Below are 21,756 nucleotides of genomic sequence, written 5' to 3' on the forward strand. Positions count from 1 at the left end.
GGTCTCAAACTTGGGGGCGATGTGCATCCCTCGCGGCCACCGGTCCGCCGGAGGGCCCACGCCCTCCTGATCCACAGGACTCACAGCGCCAGGGACTAGACTCCCCGAGAACCCCCACATACTCGGTAAGTCCGGGCCGGCACTCTGTCGGTGGACAGGCAGTCGGAGAATTCACGTATCTGACGGCGTCTTCTGTGGCCGCATGTGTCGCACCTGCCAGCCCTTTGAGCGGTTAGTAGTCCCCTTCGTGTCTTTCTTTCATCATACTAAGCTTGTGCATAGAGTGGTCCTCACGACTCTTTTGCTGGCGGGCTCCTTTTCAGCAGCCTTTACCAGTACAGGAGGGCAGCCTGGGCCCAGCGCGAGAACTCCCGGCTCGGGGGTGGGGGGGTGGGAAGAGAGAGCAGGGGGCCAGCAGTGTCTGTTGCCATGGTATGTTGCTTCTAAGTCTCCTGTTTCCAGGCGCAGAGGGTTAGCGTGTACTCCGGCCGACCCACGGTCACCCGGGTCTGGTCCTGAGGCCGCGGGTAGGCCGCGAAGGTTCTTTACGTTGCTCACAGCCTGCATTTAGGGTCTAAATAGCGTCCTTTTGTAGCTGATGGTTTCCCCTGCATTATTTCGACAAGCAATCTGGTCTTTAACCCCTTAAGGACACATGACATGTGTGACACGTCATGATTCCCTTTTATTCCAGAAGTTTGGTCCTTAAGGGGTTAAGCCCTCTGTGGTTGTTTCCGTGTCAGTTTAGTTTGTTTGGGCCGGGAGCCTTGCTAGTCTGCTGCCATGTGGCTCGGCGGCCCGGCCCCGCCCCCAAGTAACAATTTGGAGTAACTCTGATCAGTATGCGTTAAACTAATTACTTATTTTATTTTTACTTTTACATATTGTGTGCCTTTTCCCCCAGTTAGTTACTTTTATTAAATATAAGTTAGGTGCATTTTTAAATCGCTGCATGCTGAAGGAGTGGTTTAATATAGGTTTGTTTGGAATCTCCAAACTACTACACAAAAAATTTAAATTATAAAACTTTTAGATATACACTAATCAGCCACAACATTAAAACCACGTACCTAGTATCGTGTAGGTCTCTTTTGTGCTGCCAAAACAACTCTGATGTGTCAATGCATGGATTCCACAAGACCTCTGAATGTGTCCTGTAGAATCAGGCACTAAGACATTAGCAGCAGATTATTTTAAGACCTGTTAGTCATGAGGTGGGCCTCCATGGATCAGATTTGTTATCTGCCTGCCCTCAGAGAACACCATGAAGGAGTGTAGATTGTCTGTAACAATCTCTAGGTGGGTTGTACATGTCAAAGGAACATCCACATGAATGCCAGGACCCAAACTTTTCCAGCAGAACATTGCCCAATGCATAACACTGCCTCTATCGGCTTGCCTTCTTTCCGTAGTGCATCCTGATGCCATTTATACCTAGGGAAAGGACTCACATGCCAGCCATCCACCTGATCTAAAAGAAAATGTGATTTATCAAACCTGGGAGCCTTCTTCCATTGCTCCATGGTCCTGTTCTGATACCATTGAAGGTGCTTTCGGAGTTGGACAGGGGCTCAAACTGCAATGCACGGTGTGTTTCGGACACCTTTCTATCATGGCCAGTAATTTGAGCTACAACAGCTTCTCTGTGTAATAGGACCAGGCGGGCTAGCCTTCGCTTCCTACATGCATCAATGTACCTTAGGCACCCATAACCCTTCTCTGCACCACTTTTTGAAGATGCTGACCATTGCATACCGGGAACACTTCAGAAGACTTGCTGTTTTGCAGATGCTCTTGCCATCTCTATTTGGTAAAAGTCACTTAAATTTTCTCGCTTGCCCATTTGTCCTGCTTCCAACACATAAAAATTCAAGAACGAACTGTTCACTTGCTGCCTGATATATGCCACCCCTCGGACAGGTGCCATTGTAATGAAATAATCAACCTTATTTTGTTCTTTTTGTTGTGGCACTTTATAATATTGTGTAAATATAATTTAGTTTTTTCTTGTGGTTTCTGGTGTCTGTACGTTCCAGGGATGGTGGTAATTAAAAAAAAAAAAAGTGTAATTTTTTTGCGTTTACCCAGTTACTCTTTGGTTATTTGCTTCTTCCTGAGATAGTTCTGCTAAACAGGTAAAATAATGCGGTGGACTGTGTTGTTTAACATGGAAATAGGTCAAATTCTCAACACCTGAATCACACAAACATCTAACTGGATGCCACATGCAGTTTTTTACCTTCACACCCTTGGGTCTTGGGGCCCCATACTTTGGGGATCTGCCATGATTGAGTACTCCTACTCACCTCTTTATCGGAATTCAGCTGGCCCGAGGCACACATTGTAAACAAGTCATTTGATGGATCCATTGAACCTTTTGCTGATTCTGTGGAACACAAGATTTGTATAGTTTACCACTTCCTTGATACATCTAGAAGTTCCATGCCTACTGCCTACTATTTGTGGGTGAAGTTCTTAATGTTAAGCAGTCACTATGAAAACAAATTGAATTTTCCCACCAACTTTTCTCCACATTTAGCACTCCAAAAAATGTCATTTGATTCAGAATTTCAGGGTTTAATTAAATATAGGGGTTGTCCCTAACCCAGCATGCTGGCAGTTTTGATATCTTTGAGAACTTCCTTTGCTCAAGTAGTAGTGGTAACACAGATCCATCTTCCAGATATCCTGGTTTTCTGGCTATCTAGTTATGTACTTTGTACAATGCGAGGAGTATTCTCGCCCCTGGAATTTGTGTAGTAAATTGGAGATCACAGGAGAAACAACGAAGAAGAGTACAAATGGTTCTGCAATGAATGAAAACATGTTCAGTCAATAGTTTACAATGCAGATCTCTTTCTAAAGACTGTCCTGGGACACAGGTATGCCTCATGAAGGATGACTGTGCAGGGTCCAATGTAAGTGATGCTTTTGAAGAAGGACAAAGCCAGTCTCTGGCTGTGGAGAAGACATAGGTCGTCGGGCATTGTACGTATATTCATTCAGTAGGATGGTTGTGTCTGATGTGCTTCACTTTTATCTTCATGCTGTGCTATTTTAGTAAATCGAACAAGCTGTTTGTTTGGGCCACTTTATTAGTCTATTCTTTCGAGATTACTTTTTGTTCATTGGTCGACACCGGCTTTATCGATGATACAATGAGAAGAACCTCTTGCTCTGTTTCCCTCTGCGCGTTTTATCCCTGAACACTTGCACCCATTTTGCCTGCTAATTTCATAAAGTATAAAAGTATCTTCTTAAATCATGTTTGTATCATAGATCCAGTTCTTCTGATATCTGGCATGGCTATGCACAGTGATGGCAAATTCTGGCACCACAGATACCGAGACATGCATTTTCCCCATAACATTTATCCTGCTTTCAGATGTCATTGCATCATGTGATTATGTAAAACTCCACAATCTAGGATTCCAAGGTTATCGAGCCATCATTGCAACAGATCAAATTTAAAGGACGATTAAAAACTTTTACTGGAAGATCTAAGAAGTTTTTAGTGGGGTGTCTTTGACATTTTTAGAATGTGACATTTCCACCCATTACGCTTCAAACGGTGCGGAAATGACTCAAATCTCAGTCTTTGAGTATTTCTTGGACCTTCCTTTTGCTACATTATCATTTCAGATGGTTGGACACTCTCTCTTGTCACATATAGCCTCCTTTCTACGGTCACTAGGAACTTGGGTGGTGCGTAATTTGTGTTGATGTATCATGTAATATAATACGTGTAACGAATTGACTGCTCCGTTCCCTGACAAGCTAGGAGAGCGCTTTTCAGGGAAAAGACCTTCCAAAATAAGGTGAACCTTTACTACATATGTGCCAGGGGGAACCTTTGTTTTCGCATTGGAACTCCCGAAAGGTGACCGGCTGCTACCTCCTTTTTCATGGAACTATTTTTGGCAGCAGCTACGTATGTGGTCAGTCAAGACGTCACCCCGGTGGCAATTCAGTTATACTACATGGATCTGAGCACTATTTGAACAACTTGGGCGCTCAGATCTGGGCTATCCAGGGATATAACACTTGTGGGAGTTCCTATCAAACCTGTTTAGGCAGACTAGATGGGCCGAATGGTTCTTATCTACCGTCACATTCTATCTTTAAGTAAAAGTAGGATCACTTATCTCCCAGACATAGAAGCGCCTGGACGGGCTAACTGTTAAACTGAATGGAGACCCCCATGCTGGGGATCTGTGTATATAACCAGGGAACTTGGCTATAATAAAGCATTCTGATTCCCCTTCATCAAGTCTTCACTGAGGCTTGGGGATACTAGAGCTATACCACACTTTTATTCTGCGGGACCAGGGAGACTATTCAGTGCAGATATTCAGCTGGAGTATAGGGGATCCGTTACAATGAGAGAGTAATTCTTTGATCCACAAAGATTCAAAAGTTTCAGAATTCCTTCTACTTTCTCACAGATTTGGTATAATGCACAAAACGTTGGAAAACGAGCATTTGCTTGTAATTGTTTGTCAATGTTATGATCCCAACAATGTATTAATCTTTCTAAATATGAAAACCTTCAGAAACTGCATATTTACTTGCTCAGCTTAAAATTCAAAAGCTCCACACCGTTCTGCCCTCAGATAAAGGCGATTTTTAAAGGCATGTGGCAAAGCATGCATTAACAGCTATAGCTGAAACCACGCTGAGAAACCATATTGAATCTTTCAGAATAAATACGTGCATTAAGAGATTTTAAATACAAGTAAATAGCAGTATGTTAGTGACTACTTAAAGGCTCACACTTGCTTCCCTCGGCTGTGCCAATCCAGCATTAAGCAGTTCTTAGTGTCTTCGAGTAATTGTTTATCTTAATGGGCATGATTTCTCAGATTTGCTTCTTGTTTCCTTTTTTTTTTCTCATAGGAATTAAAATTACTGAATTCCCATTGTCCTCAAAATGTATCAAACTGGGCATTTAACCCTTTCAGCGTTGCACTTTATTTCATCCTTTCTGGTGGTGAGTTGGCCAAACAGTAGAAATGCTAACTGAAGAATTGTAAAATAATCCTTTAGTTATTCCATGGTTTGAGATGGTTAGTATTTATATAATGCCAACATATTCCACAGCACTTTACAACATTACAACAGGGATAAAAAATGACCGGCACTTTAAAAAAAATGTAAATTTTTTTTTTTTTTATAATTTTTTATTATTCCTATTTTGAGATTTTAAGATCGACAATAAACCTAATTCAAGGTTATTCAAAGTGCGAATTGTTGGGACATTTTCAATGTAATCCTGTGTGTGATTTCTAACACACCATAAACTGCAGGTCAATAATTACTTAATTTAAAATTAAATCAGTGGCTTTATTCAGAATGCAGTGGTTATTTGTGTAGGTTTAGTGTGTGTGTGTGTGTGTGTGTGTGAATGAATGCAGGAGGGTACAGGTGTGTAGGGTCAGTGTGTGTGTGTGTGTGTGTGTGTGTGTGTGTGTGTGTGAATGTGAGGTGTAGTTGTGTGTAAGGTTAGTGTACTTGAATGTGGGTTGTAGTTGTGTGTAAGGTTAGTGTACTTGAATGTGGGGTGTAGTTGTGTGTAAGGTTAGTGTACTTGAATGTGGGGAGTAGTTGTGTGTAGGGTTAGTGTACTTACAGAAATTGTAAAATATCAAACCAAAAGTGTCAAAGCGCACACAATGATTAAAATTACCTTTTTTTTTTTTTTTTTTTTTAAATAAATTAAGTGGGTCTTTCCTAATCATAAAAGACCCCTAAATAAAATAAACATTAAAAAAAAGGAACCATAGTGCAATCTGTAAACATATGGTTAACAATATTGTGGTTAATATTGTGGTTAAAATGGAACACCCACAATTTCCAGAGCCCTTAGACAATGGCTCTGAACTGTAATCGCGTTTTATCCACCTTTGGGATGGCAGGAAAATAAATAATGAAGTCTTTACTGAGATGGTCATGTGTCCAGAAGAAACAGGAACCAAATGATTGATGATAAAATCACTTTTATTCTATGCATCTTTAAAATTAAGTAATCAAAAGCCGCACAATGTGTTTCAACCCAGAAACAGGTCTTCCTCAGGTGTAATCTAAAAAAGGTAATAATTTGGGGGGCGGAGCCTGACCGCCAAGCCGACCAGGTACGTGTGAAGTGGGCTCCGGCACTATCAGCCACAAACTGCCCGGGCAATCAGCTCGAACACACCTCATTGTCACCCCATCGATCGGGGGATAGCCTGCTGCGTCGAAAGACATCTCACTCGGACACCGGCGAGTTGAGGCCTACTAGAAACGGAGCTTAGGGGAGACTGGCGCATACACATCTCTGTGTATGTGAATGCTGGAGGGAGGATTTGTGTGTGAATGTTTTGTTACTGTGTTTGTGAATTTTGGGGGGAGGATTTGTGTGTAGGGTCTGTGTATGGGATTTGCAGCCCATTCCTCTCGTTTTTTTCCATGTCTTTTTTCAGATTTCTCTATCCTAGTACTTCCCAATGTGACCCCTGCCATTTGCCTACGTGTGCCAGCAGTAGACCCCTGGATTCCAGTGTAATCAAGGGCTGCTCTTTAGTTACTTTCAGGTCAACGTAGCATTGTGACATTACTGCAATGACACAACTGGAACTTGCAACATGCCAGAATCTGCTGATTAGAGTTCATTGTGGGTACATTTGCCATTTTGAATTGACAGAAAGTGAGATTGAACAATGGCAGCATCGGTCTGATGGATAGGAGAGTGAGACTGCCCGAAGGACTCTTTGCACCATAACCACTTCAGTGAGTTGTATCCGTTTGGTGCTTTGAGAGCCCCTTTATTAATGTCATTAAGTGTATTTGTATTTTTTTGCATATGAAGTGCATTTTATTAAAGATTGGGGGCTGCTGTCCATCAAGTTCCAAGAACAGTCTGATTCTTCGAGAATGCAGCACATCTGATCATGAAAGATGATTTATTGCCGGAACCATGGCGCGGCGCAATGATTCTTTTTAACAAATCATAATCAGTTTGACTTTTCATTTACACATTCTGCCAATTGCTAAACAAGTTTCCATCTTGTTCAAACAGCAAATTGATCGCAAGAAATTGAAAATATTGATTTAACCCTGTCTCTGATTTGAGCGGTGGAGTCCTGCTAGCCTTGTCTTAGCACTTTACAATTGCCTACTCGCCGGTCCTTGGGGACTCCTTAATAACTGCTTCACTTTGTCTTTTCATCTGCTGAAATTACGCTAGCAGCATTCAACATCTATTCTGATTTTATCTGGAACCGTTCCCTCAATCGAGATATTTTGGGATGAGATAGATCTATCTGCTGTTAATATTCCGTGACATCACTGTACAGTTAATAGATCAGTGTGGATTAAGGCGTATGCCACTAATTATTCCCCAGTGTACCGCACATTAACAGACTGGATGCGCTTGTCCACATTGTGGTCAAAATCCATGCTAATTGATCTTTACGCTGGATCTTGCGTAAGTGGGAAGAATTAGTGAGACTTTGTACAATAAAATAACTTATTGATTGAGTGAAATCGGTGGGATGTCAAAGGCAAAGACCCTTTACATGTATTGGTGCAGGTTGTGAATGTCATACACTAGTGAATCTATAGCGTTAATATATTTACTTATGTATATTTTTTCTTATTGTTTGGTATTTATATATCCCCTAAATATAAGACAGACAAATAATGAATACGTACTGATACAAAAGAAACATAAGACCATGCCAGTGAGCTTACAATCTAGCAAATACAGCACTTTTATACAAGGTGCTTAGCAAGACAACTCGTTCGCTTTTAATATATAAGCACATCTTTACCGTCATCTGTAGCGTCAGATTTTGCACAGAATACTCAGCCGTCTTTTTGTTATATTGGGGACATTAAAATTGTTGGAGTAACAGCAAAAATTTGTAGGTGTATTAGCTGTACAGGAAGTTGGGGTGCACTTACCACAGAATGGTAAATTTAGGCCAAAATAGAAGAATTTGATGAATTCTCTAATTTGGCTTGGCTGTTTTGTGAACAGGGCTCTATGCAGCAACCTCCCAACTAGCTGAATGCAACGGAGGACAGAAACATTTTCTGTTTGCCAGTAATCCAAAGGCCTATTTCACAGCTGTATGATTTTCTTTATTGGTTGTGTGTGTAAATCACTGCCGTTATAAGCAGACCGGAAGCGGGTACAATCTGTGCCATAACCTTTACAGTAATGCAATGCTGTTACAATGCTTGCAGTAACCCTTTACACCACGATGGCTGTATCTTCCTATCTTTATTGCTATAATCACTGCTGATGGTGAGCTCGGCAGCATTCTTACTTGTTAAGTACCATTTGCTTTTATCCAGCATCAATCAATATTTTTTTTCCCCTAAAAATGGAAGGAATGGCTGCCATCACAACAACAAAAAACTTTAGAAGATTTTATAGAAAATTTTATGAAGGTTCACTTGAAATTGCAAAAATGCTTTGCATTCTACTGGCATTGAAATAGTTACACTATTCTTTAAATGAGCGTCTCCAATATTACACCCCAACTTTTTATCTTTGCAAGGCCATTAAGTTCTTGGGGTATATATATATGTGAATACCCTGCACTTTTTTTCCAGAGATTTGTAAAGCCGGGTAAATGGCAACTATATAACCAATAGTTTGCTTTCAGTCTGTGCGGCTTTATAAATGGGACAGGCGTCCTTGGAATTCATTGTTGCGATTGTTTCTGAAAGCCAGCAAGTGAATGCAGCAGTTTTATTGTGCAGAGATGTGCATGAGTGTGAACAACGCACAAAGATAAAGTGGGTCTTTTAAAAAGAGCGTTTAACGCGATTATTATTTGTTGTTAGCGTTTACTATGAAGCTTACATATGGCGTGGCCTTGTTGTTATGCTGCATTAAATGGAAGTAAAGATCAAGAAAATGTTACTGGCGCTGGTAAAAACATACAGAAGAACACATATTGGTCTCTCAAGGTTACAAACAAGTTGGTAATAATTACGCGTGTGCGTTCATGGCATGGCTGGAATGCGTGTCTTCACTGCATGATCTGAGCTTGTGTGCCTGCTGAATTCATTTTATACAATTCCAGTATAATCCAAGGAAAAAATAAATTTATTAATATTAAACTTTTTTTTGTTGTTGTTTTTTTTGAGAGGGGGGAGTTTCTCCTCCCCACACTTTTTCCTTTTGTTTTTTTCCAGTTGGTGAAAGAATTTCTTCAAGCCCAGACATATTATTTACAGAACGATCGAGTGATTATACAAATTAAGATACATATTTAAGAATTATTTAAGGGTATTTGGTTTGTGATACTTTGTAAATGAAAAATGAAAATATATTCCCTGTTTTCAAGTTAAATTCAGCTTTCTAGTAAATTTACGGAGTAAGTTTAAATAAAGTTTATTGTGCCAGCCTCAATTCAATCTCTTGGTAATACAGAGGCAAATTTATACCTGGTTATATTGGTGTGACAGACAATGAAATGGGACTCTGTATTAAAGATACTTTGATTGGCAGCCACACAGAGAACACATCCCAGATCCGTTTGGTGAGCTCAGAGTAACATTTCTTAATGCAAGCAGGTCTGATGTATTTATATCTTAAAATGGAAGGAATGTGTGGAAACAAGAGCAGATGCATATTTGAAATGTTTCTCCTCGCGCCTATAGGCTGTGGAACCTGTTGCAGCTCGCAGCTGCTCTCTCACTGTCATGGCATTACAAAGCTTAATGGTGCTTCGTGGAAGAGACGCTCAGAAAGTCAGAGAATGGACCCAAAATGTCAGAAAATTTGCCATTTAAACATTTTTGTTTATCTGAATTGAAGATCTGTGAAGTATGTGTGCGGTGAATCTGTATGGAAGTTTTTCAACCACGTCCACTTTCAATACTGATAAACTCTAGTTTAAAAAGACATATAGTAACATACATTTTGACATCTGAAAGGTCCGTTTAGTTCTTTTAGTGGTTTCCAGCTGTGCCCTGCATTCTTCTTGGCTGCCATCTTTAAATGTATCCTTCAGAAATCTCTTGTTGTAACTAAACTGGATTTATTGGTGACTGCAGTCTCAGTTGCTGCTTCAAAGACTGCTGTGCTTGTTGTGGGGGGTGGGTTTAAATAACAATGGATGAGGTTTTAGAACTTCCATAGATTCTTGTGATTAAGAGGAAACTGTTCTGAATAATCCGGCAAGAAATGTAAAGTTGGCAGCACCCAGCTGGCAAGCAGCATGCATTTTACTACGTGCGGAGGTCACAAGTGGTTCAATATGAGGGATTTGCTTTGATTGACAGAATTGGGAGCCTAAATAGAACTGAATAAAAGCCACGGGCTTGCTGAACACCTTCACATTTAAATTGCAATCTCTCAAACCCAAAATACTAACAAGCAGGTGGATACACAATTTGTAGCAGACAATTGATGAAAATTCTAATAAAAGCTGAAAATAAAAAATGGCAAATCAAACTTGTATTAATGTATTTTTTCCCTTTCTTTCCAATCCCCCCCCCCCCCCCCTTAAACTTTGTTAACCTGAGAGCCACCTGTGAGCCTCTAAAACATGTGAGGGAAATTGCGTCAATTTGTTTCAATAACACAAATTCCAAACATGCTTATATATACTGTATTGTTTTTTATTTTTCCCTATATTCTAAACATAATGAATTTCTCAGTACTCCACTTATCCCGTGTATGTGTCAATTTTACATTTCCCAGTTACACACACTCCTGCTTGGTATGTCATGCGTCTCCGGAGCAATTGGTGGTGCACATAAAACTTATATTGTTGAATTTACTTGTGTGTCTTGTGAAACCTTTGTACAGCTCTGCGGAAAATGTTGGCTTTGCAAGTAATAATACACGTGCAGGGTAAACGGTTTCACATGGAAATTGTGGTTATCGTTTCGCTCACTGGGCATTGTTGTATGTTTGGGGTTTTTGTTTTGTTTAATTTGGCTTTTCCCATTGATTTGGAAGCGGCTGGAGTCCTGAATATTACATTAAACAGATTGTGCCAATGTCCCCGTTACCAGGGGCTGCCTGTGTTTATTCAGCTCCTCTTCCTGTTGGCAGATTAGAAAGCACTGTTCCAGGCCCATTTCTGTTTACACTGGGTTCCAGGTGGGCACTTTCCTTCCTTCCAAGTGTTTGTGGGGCTGGCTGACTGGCTAGCAGAGTATCTGCTGCGGCCAGGGCTGCTCCCGTCGCACACTGTGAAGGGAAGGGCCTATGAAAAGAATGAATTATTCAGCATGAAGCAGGCCTACTGCCGCCCATTTAGGGAGCTTTGATCTAGGAATCCTAAGGCTGCATGAATGCCCTTATTGTCATGTTATGTGTACACAGTGTGTGAATTATTGAAAATAGTCAGTACTGAGTCTCATCTGGTAGAGATTACAGTGCCGGCATGCTGGGCGAAGGCCTGGAATTGAAAACCCCCAGATGCTGTTTATTTGGCCTGCGTCATGTGACCTTCTGCAGTAAGCTTGTATGAACAAAATGCTGCCGTGCACAGAAGATGCACTCAGACCCCTTCCAGCCCGTTGCCTCCCTCCCTCTCTTTAGCCGACTTATTTGAAGAACTCTTTTTGCTCTGCCAAAGCACCTGCCCATAATATTTTTACAAACTTAACACTGTTAAAAAAAGCTCTTTCCTGAGTGGATTTACTAGGAAGTGTGGTAAATGCTGTTTTAGAATCTGACGGTGTGTATGGTGGTAGTGTAGAAGGCCATCCGTTTCAGTAACATTTTTGCAGAATCTGTTTTATGGTTTTTGCCTGAGCTTGCCTGGGCAGGTTGAACATTGCCTAGGCAAAGCGAAAGAGATTACATATTGTAACCAGTTTGGGTGGGTTACTGGGGGCAGTTACCTTGCATATTGCACAGTTTTATTTTTTGTTTTTTATGCATACTGCTTATGAGTTCCCTCTTCAAACTGCCATAACACTAAAAATAACGGTCTGAAATAAAGCAACAACTGCAGTGAAGCGGTGAGCATTATGGACTGTGACGGGTTAAGGCAGGAGTTTACCATCCTGATGGCCAGGTCATAAATCAACGACTCCTGTAGGGGGCACCTCTATACCACACTCTGATGGGCAGCTGATGATCTCACTCCCAAATCCACACCAAAACTCGTGGCTTCTACCAAGTCATTGCCAGAGACAGTTGCCTGACATCAGTCTGTTTCTGTCGTAGTAGAATTTAGAATGGGTTATAGGAAAGATGATCTTGAAATCACATATGGTTACTTCCATTGTAATAAAATGTACAAGATTGTATCTAATAGCACTGGTTTAGTGGTTGTTGTTTTTTTTAATTTATTTTTTACTTCTATTAAAATACATTATATGGGGGTGGAGCAAGGATTTGATGTTGTGAACCTTGCCCAATGCCCACCATACACTGCAAGGGTCAACCTCACACATACACTTTTCAAGGGTCAGAATGAACACAACATATTACCCTAAATGAGCAAGTACATGAGTACACAGAAGAATGCATTTTGGCATTTTGCAAACATTCTGATATATATATTGTTCAGCATTATGTTCTTCTAAAGTATTTCCTACTCGGTCGCTCTCCATACATTTGTCACCAAGATGCCTCTTATTTAAGTTTTGTTGCATGTTGGCATTTTGGATGCTGCTAACAGATATGTGTGTGCAATGTGTGCTAATGCCACTGAGGAACAGATATTGTCTACTCGCATTGCACTTTGTTTATCTGGTCTTTAATACTGTGTGCTGGGGGAGAGGTCTGACATTGGCGTTCATGCTGTAAGTGGGTAACTGAGTCTATATTACAGATGTCATGCTATGTAGTCTGTTAAAGTTTATAATATAATGGATGAAAAACCAATATAATTACAACAAACCGTTGTGTGCATCTTTCTTATCCTAAGCTTGTGGTGATGTGAATTTGCAGAGTTCACATGTCGTGATTTTTGGATTTATCTCCAGAGCCAATCTAGAGGGTGTTGAGTTATCTTTATTTTCTTCTTTAAATTTCTTGCATCGAACCTAAACTCATAACACATATTAAAATCCTTTATTTAAAGGATCACGCTAAACACCATAACCAGGAGTACCCTGGTGCCCTCCCATTGTAAGATTCATTTAGCTCTCCTGAGCTAAGCCTTACAGGGCAAGTCCAGCAGCCAGCTCATTGTCTGAATGTCAGCTGATCACACTCAGCCAATACGCTTAAGTCCTGCACTGCCGGGCTTAGTTCAGAGAGCTTCCAGATCTCTATCTAAGGTAGTAGAAGCAGGAAGTGGTGCCTGGAAAACCTCAGGTAAGAAGTCAAATCATTCTGAAACGGTTTTACGTTTTTGTAGTGGTTATGGTGTTTGGCATATTTCTTTATACATGCAACCCACGTGTGTGATCTCTCATTACCCCCAAACCATCTTTACCAGTTATATCTGACATTGCAACCTTCATCAGAGAGAAACTGCAAAATGGTCCCAGGCACATTCTGCTGGCTGTGTAAATCCATCAAATAGCATAATTTATAGACCTGGGACAAATGACAAACGTTATTAAAATACATCCTTATATGAAAATGACATAATCTGTTCTAACATATTTTATAGTCCTTAAGGTGTGTAATCCCTATAAAATTATTTTATTGGAATGTTGTATGGCGCTCAGAATAAGAATTCTTAATTTCTGTCACCTAGCGACCTACCACATCAAATAATCTTCTCCGCTTCTTGACACTGACATTCAGCATGTCTCCTATATGCCATTAGGTTGTGAATACACAAAATATCCTTTAAATCTGTACTTCATAAATTGATCAATCAAATGTGGTTTATTTAATCTCACTTAATGTTCCTTTGTCAATCCCCACAACCGCCTGCCTGCTTGAATGCACGTGTAGCTACGTATATTTTATACTTTATGTAATATTTAAGCGTTACCTTGTCTTTAACCTTGTTCTAGTGTACAGATTTACAGATTCTGCTAGCGCTCTGTAAAAATAAAAAGTATAAAACTGCACTTAATCTTAAACTGTAATTTTAATGTATATGAAGAAGCCTGTAAATATATACCATTACCCCATTTATAGGCTTTTAAATCTGTAATGACAGATATTAATCTACATTTTAATAAATATGCCAAAATCTGTATTAGGTATGGTAATTCTGTTTGAAGTTTTTGTGAACAACCTATTTGTGTTTTTCCCTAATGAGAAGGCTGTCCCTGTTCCTTAAAGGGCTAGGGGAGTACACTATTTTAAAAATGTTTTTATTTATTTTTCTTCAAATTTGGACCAGTTTATGAAAATTGACAAAAACATTTTAGGATTTTTGCTTAATATACTAACCGTCTGACCTCTTAATTTTGCAAATCTAACTGTAATTAATCCTACAAGCTATCCTCCCTAATGTTCAAATATGTGAAAGAAAAATACCGTAGTTGCTGTATTTTAGCAGAGTGGGATAATGTCCTAGTTGTATTTGTAATGGAATATTATGCATCTGCTGAGCTAGAACGTACATCTGCAAATTTTTATATTTTTTTTTATTTATTTTTTTATCCTTATTTCAGGTAGGAATGAATTAATAGCCAGATACATCAAATTAAGAACAGGGAAAACGCGGACCAGGAAGCAGGTAATGATCAATGCGTTAAACCTAACCACTGTCTTCTCTAAAAAAAAAAAAGCAGAATTGGAGCTCACCTGAACACTATTCCATGTGTTTATTTTTATTGTTAATAGCAAACATATCTATGCATTCTTTTGTGACATCGTCCTGCATTCCTTGACACTTATTGCGTTTTTGCAGCACATGAAAAGTTCTGCACATTAGCCTGTTGGGTTCCTAAGCTGCCAAAGGAATTAAATCAATGAGTTTACTTTCCTAATGGATGCTTTACTATAGGGCATCACTTTTCGTGCACTGCCTATCGTCATGTGCAGGTGGTATATGTCCAGGAAAAGGTAGAGGGTCTGATATGTTTATCGCAAAGGTCCCTTTTTTCCATAGAGTTCATTCTACTTCTAGTAATTATTTTTAATTACTCCAACCTCCTGTATCCCAACTCTCTTAACCAGTTTGTGATTTAAGCTAGAAGGACCAAGCCAAATTATCTCTCTCATCCAAACTGCATCCTCCAGCATTATATTCCACCACATCTTCTCTCCCTGTATCTGCTTTTATGTACCCAGATTTGTCAAGGGCAATGCACCATTATCTGCAGAGCTGTGCTTAGTGTAGTAGACGTAGTGTAGAGCCCATGGCGGGCCATTTCAAGCACTTCCCTTAATATACAGTAGGCTATGCTGATGTTTTACTGCTTTTCTGAAGGCAGTTGTGCAATTTCCAAACAGTGAGCTAAATTTTGTTTGTTTGGTATTTTATTTATTTAACACCTCAAACTGGATTAAACAAAATAATAAAATCTCCTTACAGCTTTCCAAAAATGAAGCAAAAATCGTTCTTCTCTCTGTGCTGGCTTCCAGCGCAGTCTGCTGCCTTGTCTTGAGCTTTCAGACCCAAAGTATTTTGGGAAACAAAAGGCTCTCACACAGGCATGCCGAAAATGTTCTAGAAAATAGAAGAAAGCGAGAGCTGAGTCAGCACAAATCCCCAAGTCTCCGGTCCCAAAGCTTTCAAACTTTCTGAATCAATCTGTTAACATGAGGGGAGCCTGCCTTTTTCTACACAATACAGACACTTGGCTAGCACCCCCCCCCCCCAAAAATGCTCCTTTTGAAGCTTCCTTAAACAGTCAACGCTTACTGTCTATACAGTGGCCGAACTAATGTTGGGAGGGCCCTGATGCAAGAAATGATTTTTGGCCCCTTCTAGTGCAAGGTCAGTTAAAAGGTAGATCCCCCATCTGTCATACAACTACCACAATGTTATGCCAGCTGGGGATCTACCACTTGCCCATCCTTGAAGTGTTGTATTTTGGAGCAGTGTTTGTGCGTTTGAATGTAAGCATGTTTTTGTGTGGAGTATGTGTGTGTGTGCATGTAGGGGTGTATTTGTATGTGCTGTTGCTACTTGTATGCAGTGTAGTGCTTCTGTGTAATGTTTGCATTTAAATGCAGGGGTGTGTTGGCTTTTAAATGCAGGTTTACATTTGTGTGTAGTATTGGTGTTTGAATGTAGGGATGTATTTATATATAATTTTGGTGTTTGACTGTAGAGGTGTGTTTGTAATGTTTGGTTTTGAATGCAGGGGTGTGTTTGTAAGTAGTGTTGGCTTTTAAATGTGGGTTTATATTTGTGTGTATTACTGGTGTTTGAATGAAGGGATGTATTTATATATAATGTTTGGGTTTGAATGCTGGGGTGTTTTTGTACATAGTGTTGTCATTCGATTGCTGGGATGTATGCACATATACACGTTCACTGCCACATATATACAGACTTATAGAGATACACATTGACACACATACTGGCTGAGACTGATGGGAGTATGGGACTGGCTGGAGCAGGTCTCTCCTTGCTCTCCCTCTGATGCTGCCTGTGCCTACTCTCTCTTTACTTCATGTGGCTCCCTCTGTATGTGGGAGATAGTGACTGGCTCTCAATTCCTCCCAGGCTGCTGATGTGATAGGGGCCCGGTCACACTATTAAAGGGCTGCAGCACCTGACCTTGTCAGTGTTCAGCAATACTTATGAGGTGGCCTGAAGTGCTTGGGCCCACCCCCCAGCGTGAGGGCCCTCGGTGCACCACATACACCGGCAATAGTAGCGCCACTGCAGAGCAACACATCCCATTTCTGTTCAACTTTATTAAACCTGATGCTATTTATAAATACATTTTGCCTGTATACTGTATGACCATCATACTGCCAACTTCCTAAATGCATACATAAAATATACTGTACAATTTTTCATAGTTATAGATGACGATGTTGTATAAAAACTATTTTGGGATAGTGTTACATTTTGCCCACTTCTTATGTTATGATAACATTATTCATTCCTGCAAGTAAGACCTTTAAAAAGAAAATAGAGAAACATCGCAGATTTAAACAAATCTTAAAAATAGAACTATTATAATGATTGGACAGAAAACCTTGAAATGCAATTTGATTCAGTTTTCCAGATTTTTTTTTGACATTTTGTGGCTGTATTCCAGTGTCAATAGCATCCTATCAGAATATTGTTCTGTACCATTTGTAATTTTGCCAGACGACTAATGTCCACTATCTTCAATATTAGTTATTATACATTTATTAAAATGTAACCCGAAGGTTGGTAAAAAGCTGTGACTTTTAGTGAAAATACTGAGGGAAAAAAAAAAGGTTTTGCAATAACCTAAAAATTATTTAAAGAGTGTCTCATTAGTCGGGGTTCAAAATTCCCTTCAACCCCAAAATCTGTAAACAGGCGCCTGGGACTGCACTGTTCGCCATAGGCGACTTCTTTCCATATATTTACAATTTGATGTCCTTTTTTTTTTTTTTTTTTTTTTTATTCTTTAAATCTGAACCCAATAGGTGTCTAGTCACATACAGGTCTTAGCAAGGAAGAAAGTTCGCGAAATCCAAGCCGCCATTAAGGTACGTCTGGCTCGCCCAGTTTCGAGGGGCTTTTCATCTCCATGGTTACAGGCGTTTTCTCCTTTGTTTCCCCCCCTCCCTCCCCCCTACCCTGCAGGTGTCTAGCCACATTCAGGTTCTTGCCAGAAGGAAATCTCGTGATTTTCATTCGAAGCTGAAGGTATGCGCTTCTCTGCTTTGGGCTTGTGGTTGCTACGCATCTCACTTCCTGTTTTCCATGGTGATTGGGCGAATGCTTTGTGCTCCGATCCTTGTAACCTAGTTTATCCTTTGCATGAGAGAGCTGTTCACATTTCTTAATACTAGCTTCTATTCCTCTGCAAACAATCACTGCCATTACACACACAGGTAGAAAACGGATATACAGTCCGTGAAAAGATAACCTCATTAAATTATAATTAAAAAAAATAATAAAAAAAAAAAAAATACTTTTGCATTTGGAAAGTCTCAGGAAGCAATGGACTTTATAATTTTTTAAGTTAAATGTTTTTTTCGGTAACACTGCAAGGCTTACGTGCAAACCTGTATAATATGGTGTTGCATTTGGAAAAGCTTAAGAAGCAGTTGATATTTATTTATTCATTTTAAATATGGTTTTCTAATTTGAAAATATCTGTATTTTAAGTAAAACATATATATCAATCTGTATATGCCACAGATGGCCCCCACTTGCCTTTCACTTTCTTTGCATGTCTTACCCTCTACCCATCTGCAAACGACCACATTTGAATGTGGCTCTTTTATTCCCTTTCATTAATAACACTTGGCAAAATATTTAGTATCTTATAGTATTTGGACTTTCTCCCCTCCCTTACTTTTTTAAATTAATGTAGATTTTTTTCCCCCTAACATATTTAGAAATCAAGCAAATCTCCTGCTACTTAAAAAAAAAATGTAAAAAAAAAATGTATATGCTATGCCATGCGCATTCTTCGCAATAATTAGAAATGGCAATTCAGACCTACCCAGGGAGGGTCCAAGGAAAATCTGTGACGTGGCTTCTTGCAGTACCCGCACTGTAATACACAGATCTGTATCTTGTTAACCCCAAGAGGAGCGAGCAGGCCTTGCCGCAGCCTGGCGCAATTATGTTTCTATACGGTGCATTATGTGGCATGATGGTTAGCATGGCTAAATGGTGGCTGGCTTTTTACAGGCGATTCACTAGCTGACTTAACCAGTCCTTTAAGCAGCAGAAAACAATTCTTCTTTTTAACACAGTTGGCTCATGGTTCTAGCTGCTTTCTTGAAATAACCCCTGTGTATCCGGCTTTATGGAAATCTTATGCACGATACGCTGATGTATAAAACCGCGCAAGGCTGGTATTTGCGCCTCTGCACATGGACCCACTGACAGTTTAACCCCTTTCATAATAGACGGCAATAGTTTTTGCACACCTCCCCACCCCTCCTTCCGCCTGTAATAGGGTTAATATATTCTGCATTTGTTAAGCTGTCAGATATCATCCCCCTTATTGCTGTTTGGAAATGTTCAATGCTTTATGTAGCTATGTGCTAGAAAATGTTGTAACAATCACAGAACACTAAATGTAGGCTTTTATTGTATATCTCTCCCTGATCAACAAGTAATGGTGAAAGCTTTGAAAATCCCCTTTGATGTGAATGGAGTCTTAACCATTTGGAAACACAATAAGATAGATTAATTACTCCTCATTAGGGCAACAAGTTAGGACAGCTCTGAATAAGCATTCTTCGCTATGCTTTCTCCCTCGCCTGGCGCAAATAGCCAGCTTTTGTTCTTAAGACTGCCCTTTTAATAAATGAGAGACTAGGAAAATTCAAGTGCTAGCCTTTTGTGGAGCAGAGCTGGGTTCTGCTTTTTATATCTGCAGTCTGGTAATTGCAACATTATCTTACAGAATTTACTGCGGCCATCGAGAGCCTCTGCAATATGTCAGATCTTTGATGGCTCTCCTCAACCCCAAACAAAATCATTTGTAAATATTTTTTCATTGGCTTTCCCCTAATTAATCATTTAATTTTTGTAAACCCCCTATTCTCTCTAAAACAATAGATTGGGATTAAGACTTCAATACATATATTCCTTTATTTATTTTATATTTTTTTACGCACATTTACATATTTTATATATTTAGATTTTTTTTTTTTTCTTTTCTTGGAAATATGTATGTATATCTCGTACTCCACCCCGAAACAACTCACTTGGTGGGTTGGCTTTTATAGCCGTGAATACTTATTGTTACCATACAGCTTCCGCTCAGACTGTTCCACTGCAAAAAAAAAAAAAAGAAATAAAACCCTAAAATTTCTATTAATTCATATCCAGATTATGCATATTTTAAAAAAACTAAACTAAAAAAAATGAGTGTGTTTTGCAGTAGATTGTGCAGCAGAGATTTCCTCATTGATAAACTGGTGTATAAACCAAGTTTAAAAATGAATATATATATATAAAGGTATTAAGAAAAAGACTCATTCTCTGTCTTCCAACCCAAATCACACTGCTATGCCTAAGCAGATCATTCTCAGTGTGTCTAATAGGTTCTTAATCCTCTGCTGTGTTTGTTAAATTTTGTATTGCTAACTATAGTACAATAATTGTAATGTGTAACTTTCTGTGTGTTTCTTTACCAGAGGACATGAAATGCAGTTGGCAAATTAGATTTGTTTGTCAAGCTATGTTTCCTATTATTTTAAAGTATTTTAAAGAGTTAAAAATCAATACACCTAAATGACTACATATCGCAAACATTGCCGTGTGATCATGCAAATGCACAGACAATTTTTTTGAAAAGCACACAAAATACTAAGGTTTTGATATATGATAACACCATTGCACAGTTCTGTACCATTAATGAAGTGAAGTAATGTGTTGTATAACTTGGGGATCCTACAGAGGCTAATGCTTGCTGTTGGGTGTAAATTTGCATGAAATCATTAAAGGGCTACTAGAATTAGTACAGATTAGTATAATGCAGTTAAGCACTTTCTGACATGATATCTCTTCTTTCCATAATTTTCCATCCTACTATGTTTGGGGTTGGGACTAGTTATTGCATTTTTCATTCCTTCGCTCCTGCTCAGGAAGTGCACCAAGTGCTCAGGTAAACTGGCTCCCCTACGCTTCTCAATTTCTCTTCGATAAAAGGGCACAGTCATCTTCTGTGCAAGATAATCTGATGCGTAGCAAGTAAAACCCTATTAAACAAAGCCTTATAGAGATCTAGGCAATGCCAAACCTTACTGGTCTAAAGTCATTTCAACTCCTGAATAATTGGAATAACAATGTGTTAATGAACAGGAATTAACACACAATACTATGTACATTTTCACATTTGAAAAGTATACCTAGAGGAATTATTTTGCAGAGAATTTGTATTTTTAATTGATTCCCTGGAGTTGCAGATAGAATATCTTACTAATTAGTATGTAGACCCTAGTGTTGCCATGTATTTCCTTTAGCGTTTGTCCCTGAATTCCAGGGATAGGTCGAACGATATCTGCCTAAACCAGCTGACTGAGAACAGAATAACATTTTAATAGTGATCTATCTAGCGCCAAATACAATCAGGACTTGTTGCTCCTTCAGATCAACCTCTAAACTGTGTTGGTTAGGGGTGAGATTTAGTAAGAGGCAAAAGCGGGTGTACGTAAATCAAAAATGATCTGTCATTACGACGTTTAACTTCTTAGTAAATCTCTAATTGTGCAATTAATGACACACTGTGCATTTGTATTTTACATTTGCAATATGTAATGTAAATCTCACCTGTTTCTCTCCCAAGCCCATGTTTGTCAAACTGCTTTTTGTGCCTCTTGTAAGTTTGTGGTGTGATTTTTAGTGTTTCTCCTTTCACCCTTTTAACACGCAATTTGTATTGTACCCAGGTGACCAATATGGTAAGTTTATAACCCAGTCCCATTTTCCAATTTTAGTTTTGCTTTGCTCCATGTTTGGCCATCATTGCATTCTCAGCTTGTGCTGTGTCCTTCCCATCATGTGTTAAGAGAATAACCCCCCCTGAATTGAACGTAGAGCCAAAGTGGATATTTGCCTGTCCCCATTTTGTCCCGTTGACTAGTGAATTGAACTCTACAGCATGCCCACCTTGCCAGCATGTTTACCAATCTGATTAAAGAGAGCGGCCTCCTAACCACCGCTTTGTGCCAGTCTGTGCAAATATCACAGTATTGGGCATTCTGTGCTACTCTAGTCATGTTGGCATTGAGACCTTGAAGTTTAGCCACTCCTGTGG

The 21,756-nt window shown here is 39.5% G+C and overlaps 1 protein-coding gene across 3 annotated transcripts in view; it reads left to right on the forward strand.

Moving 5' to 3' along the window:
* Positions 1-21,756, forward strand: part of TEAD1 (TEA domain transcription factor 1) — a 120,927-nt gene that overhangs the window by 63,979 nt on the left and 35,192 nt on the right. Inside the window, exons 3-5 of one of the 3 annotated variants that reach the window (XM_063437794.1) lie at positions 14,545-14,609; positions 17,456-17,518; positions 17,616-17,678. In XM_063437794.1, coding sequence (XP_063293864.1) covers positions 14,545-14,609; positions 17,456-17,518; positions 17,616-17,678 — 191 coding nt within the window. The remainder of the gene's footprint in view (positions 1-14,544; positions 14,610-17,455; positions 17,519-17,615; positions 17,679-21,756) is intronic. The other 2 variants (XM_063437796.1, XM_063437795.1) reach the window with 2 other exon arrangements.

Source organism: Pelobates fuscus, chromosome 12, assembly GCF_036172605.1.
Source record: "Pelobates fuscus isolate aPelFus1 chromosome 12, aPelFus1.pri, whole genome shotgun sequence".
Taxonomy (NCBI): Eukaryota; Metazoa; Chordata; class Amphibia; order Anura; family Pelobatidae; genus Pelobates; species Pelobates fuscus.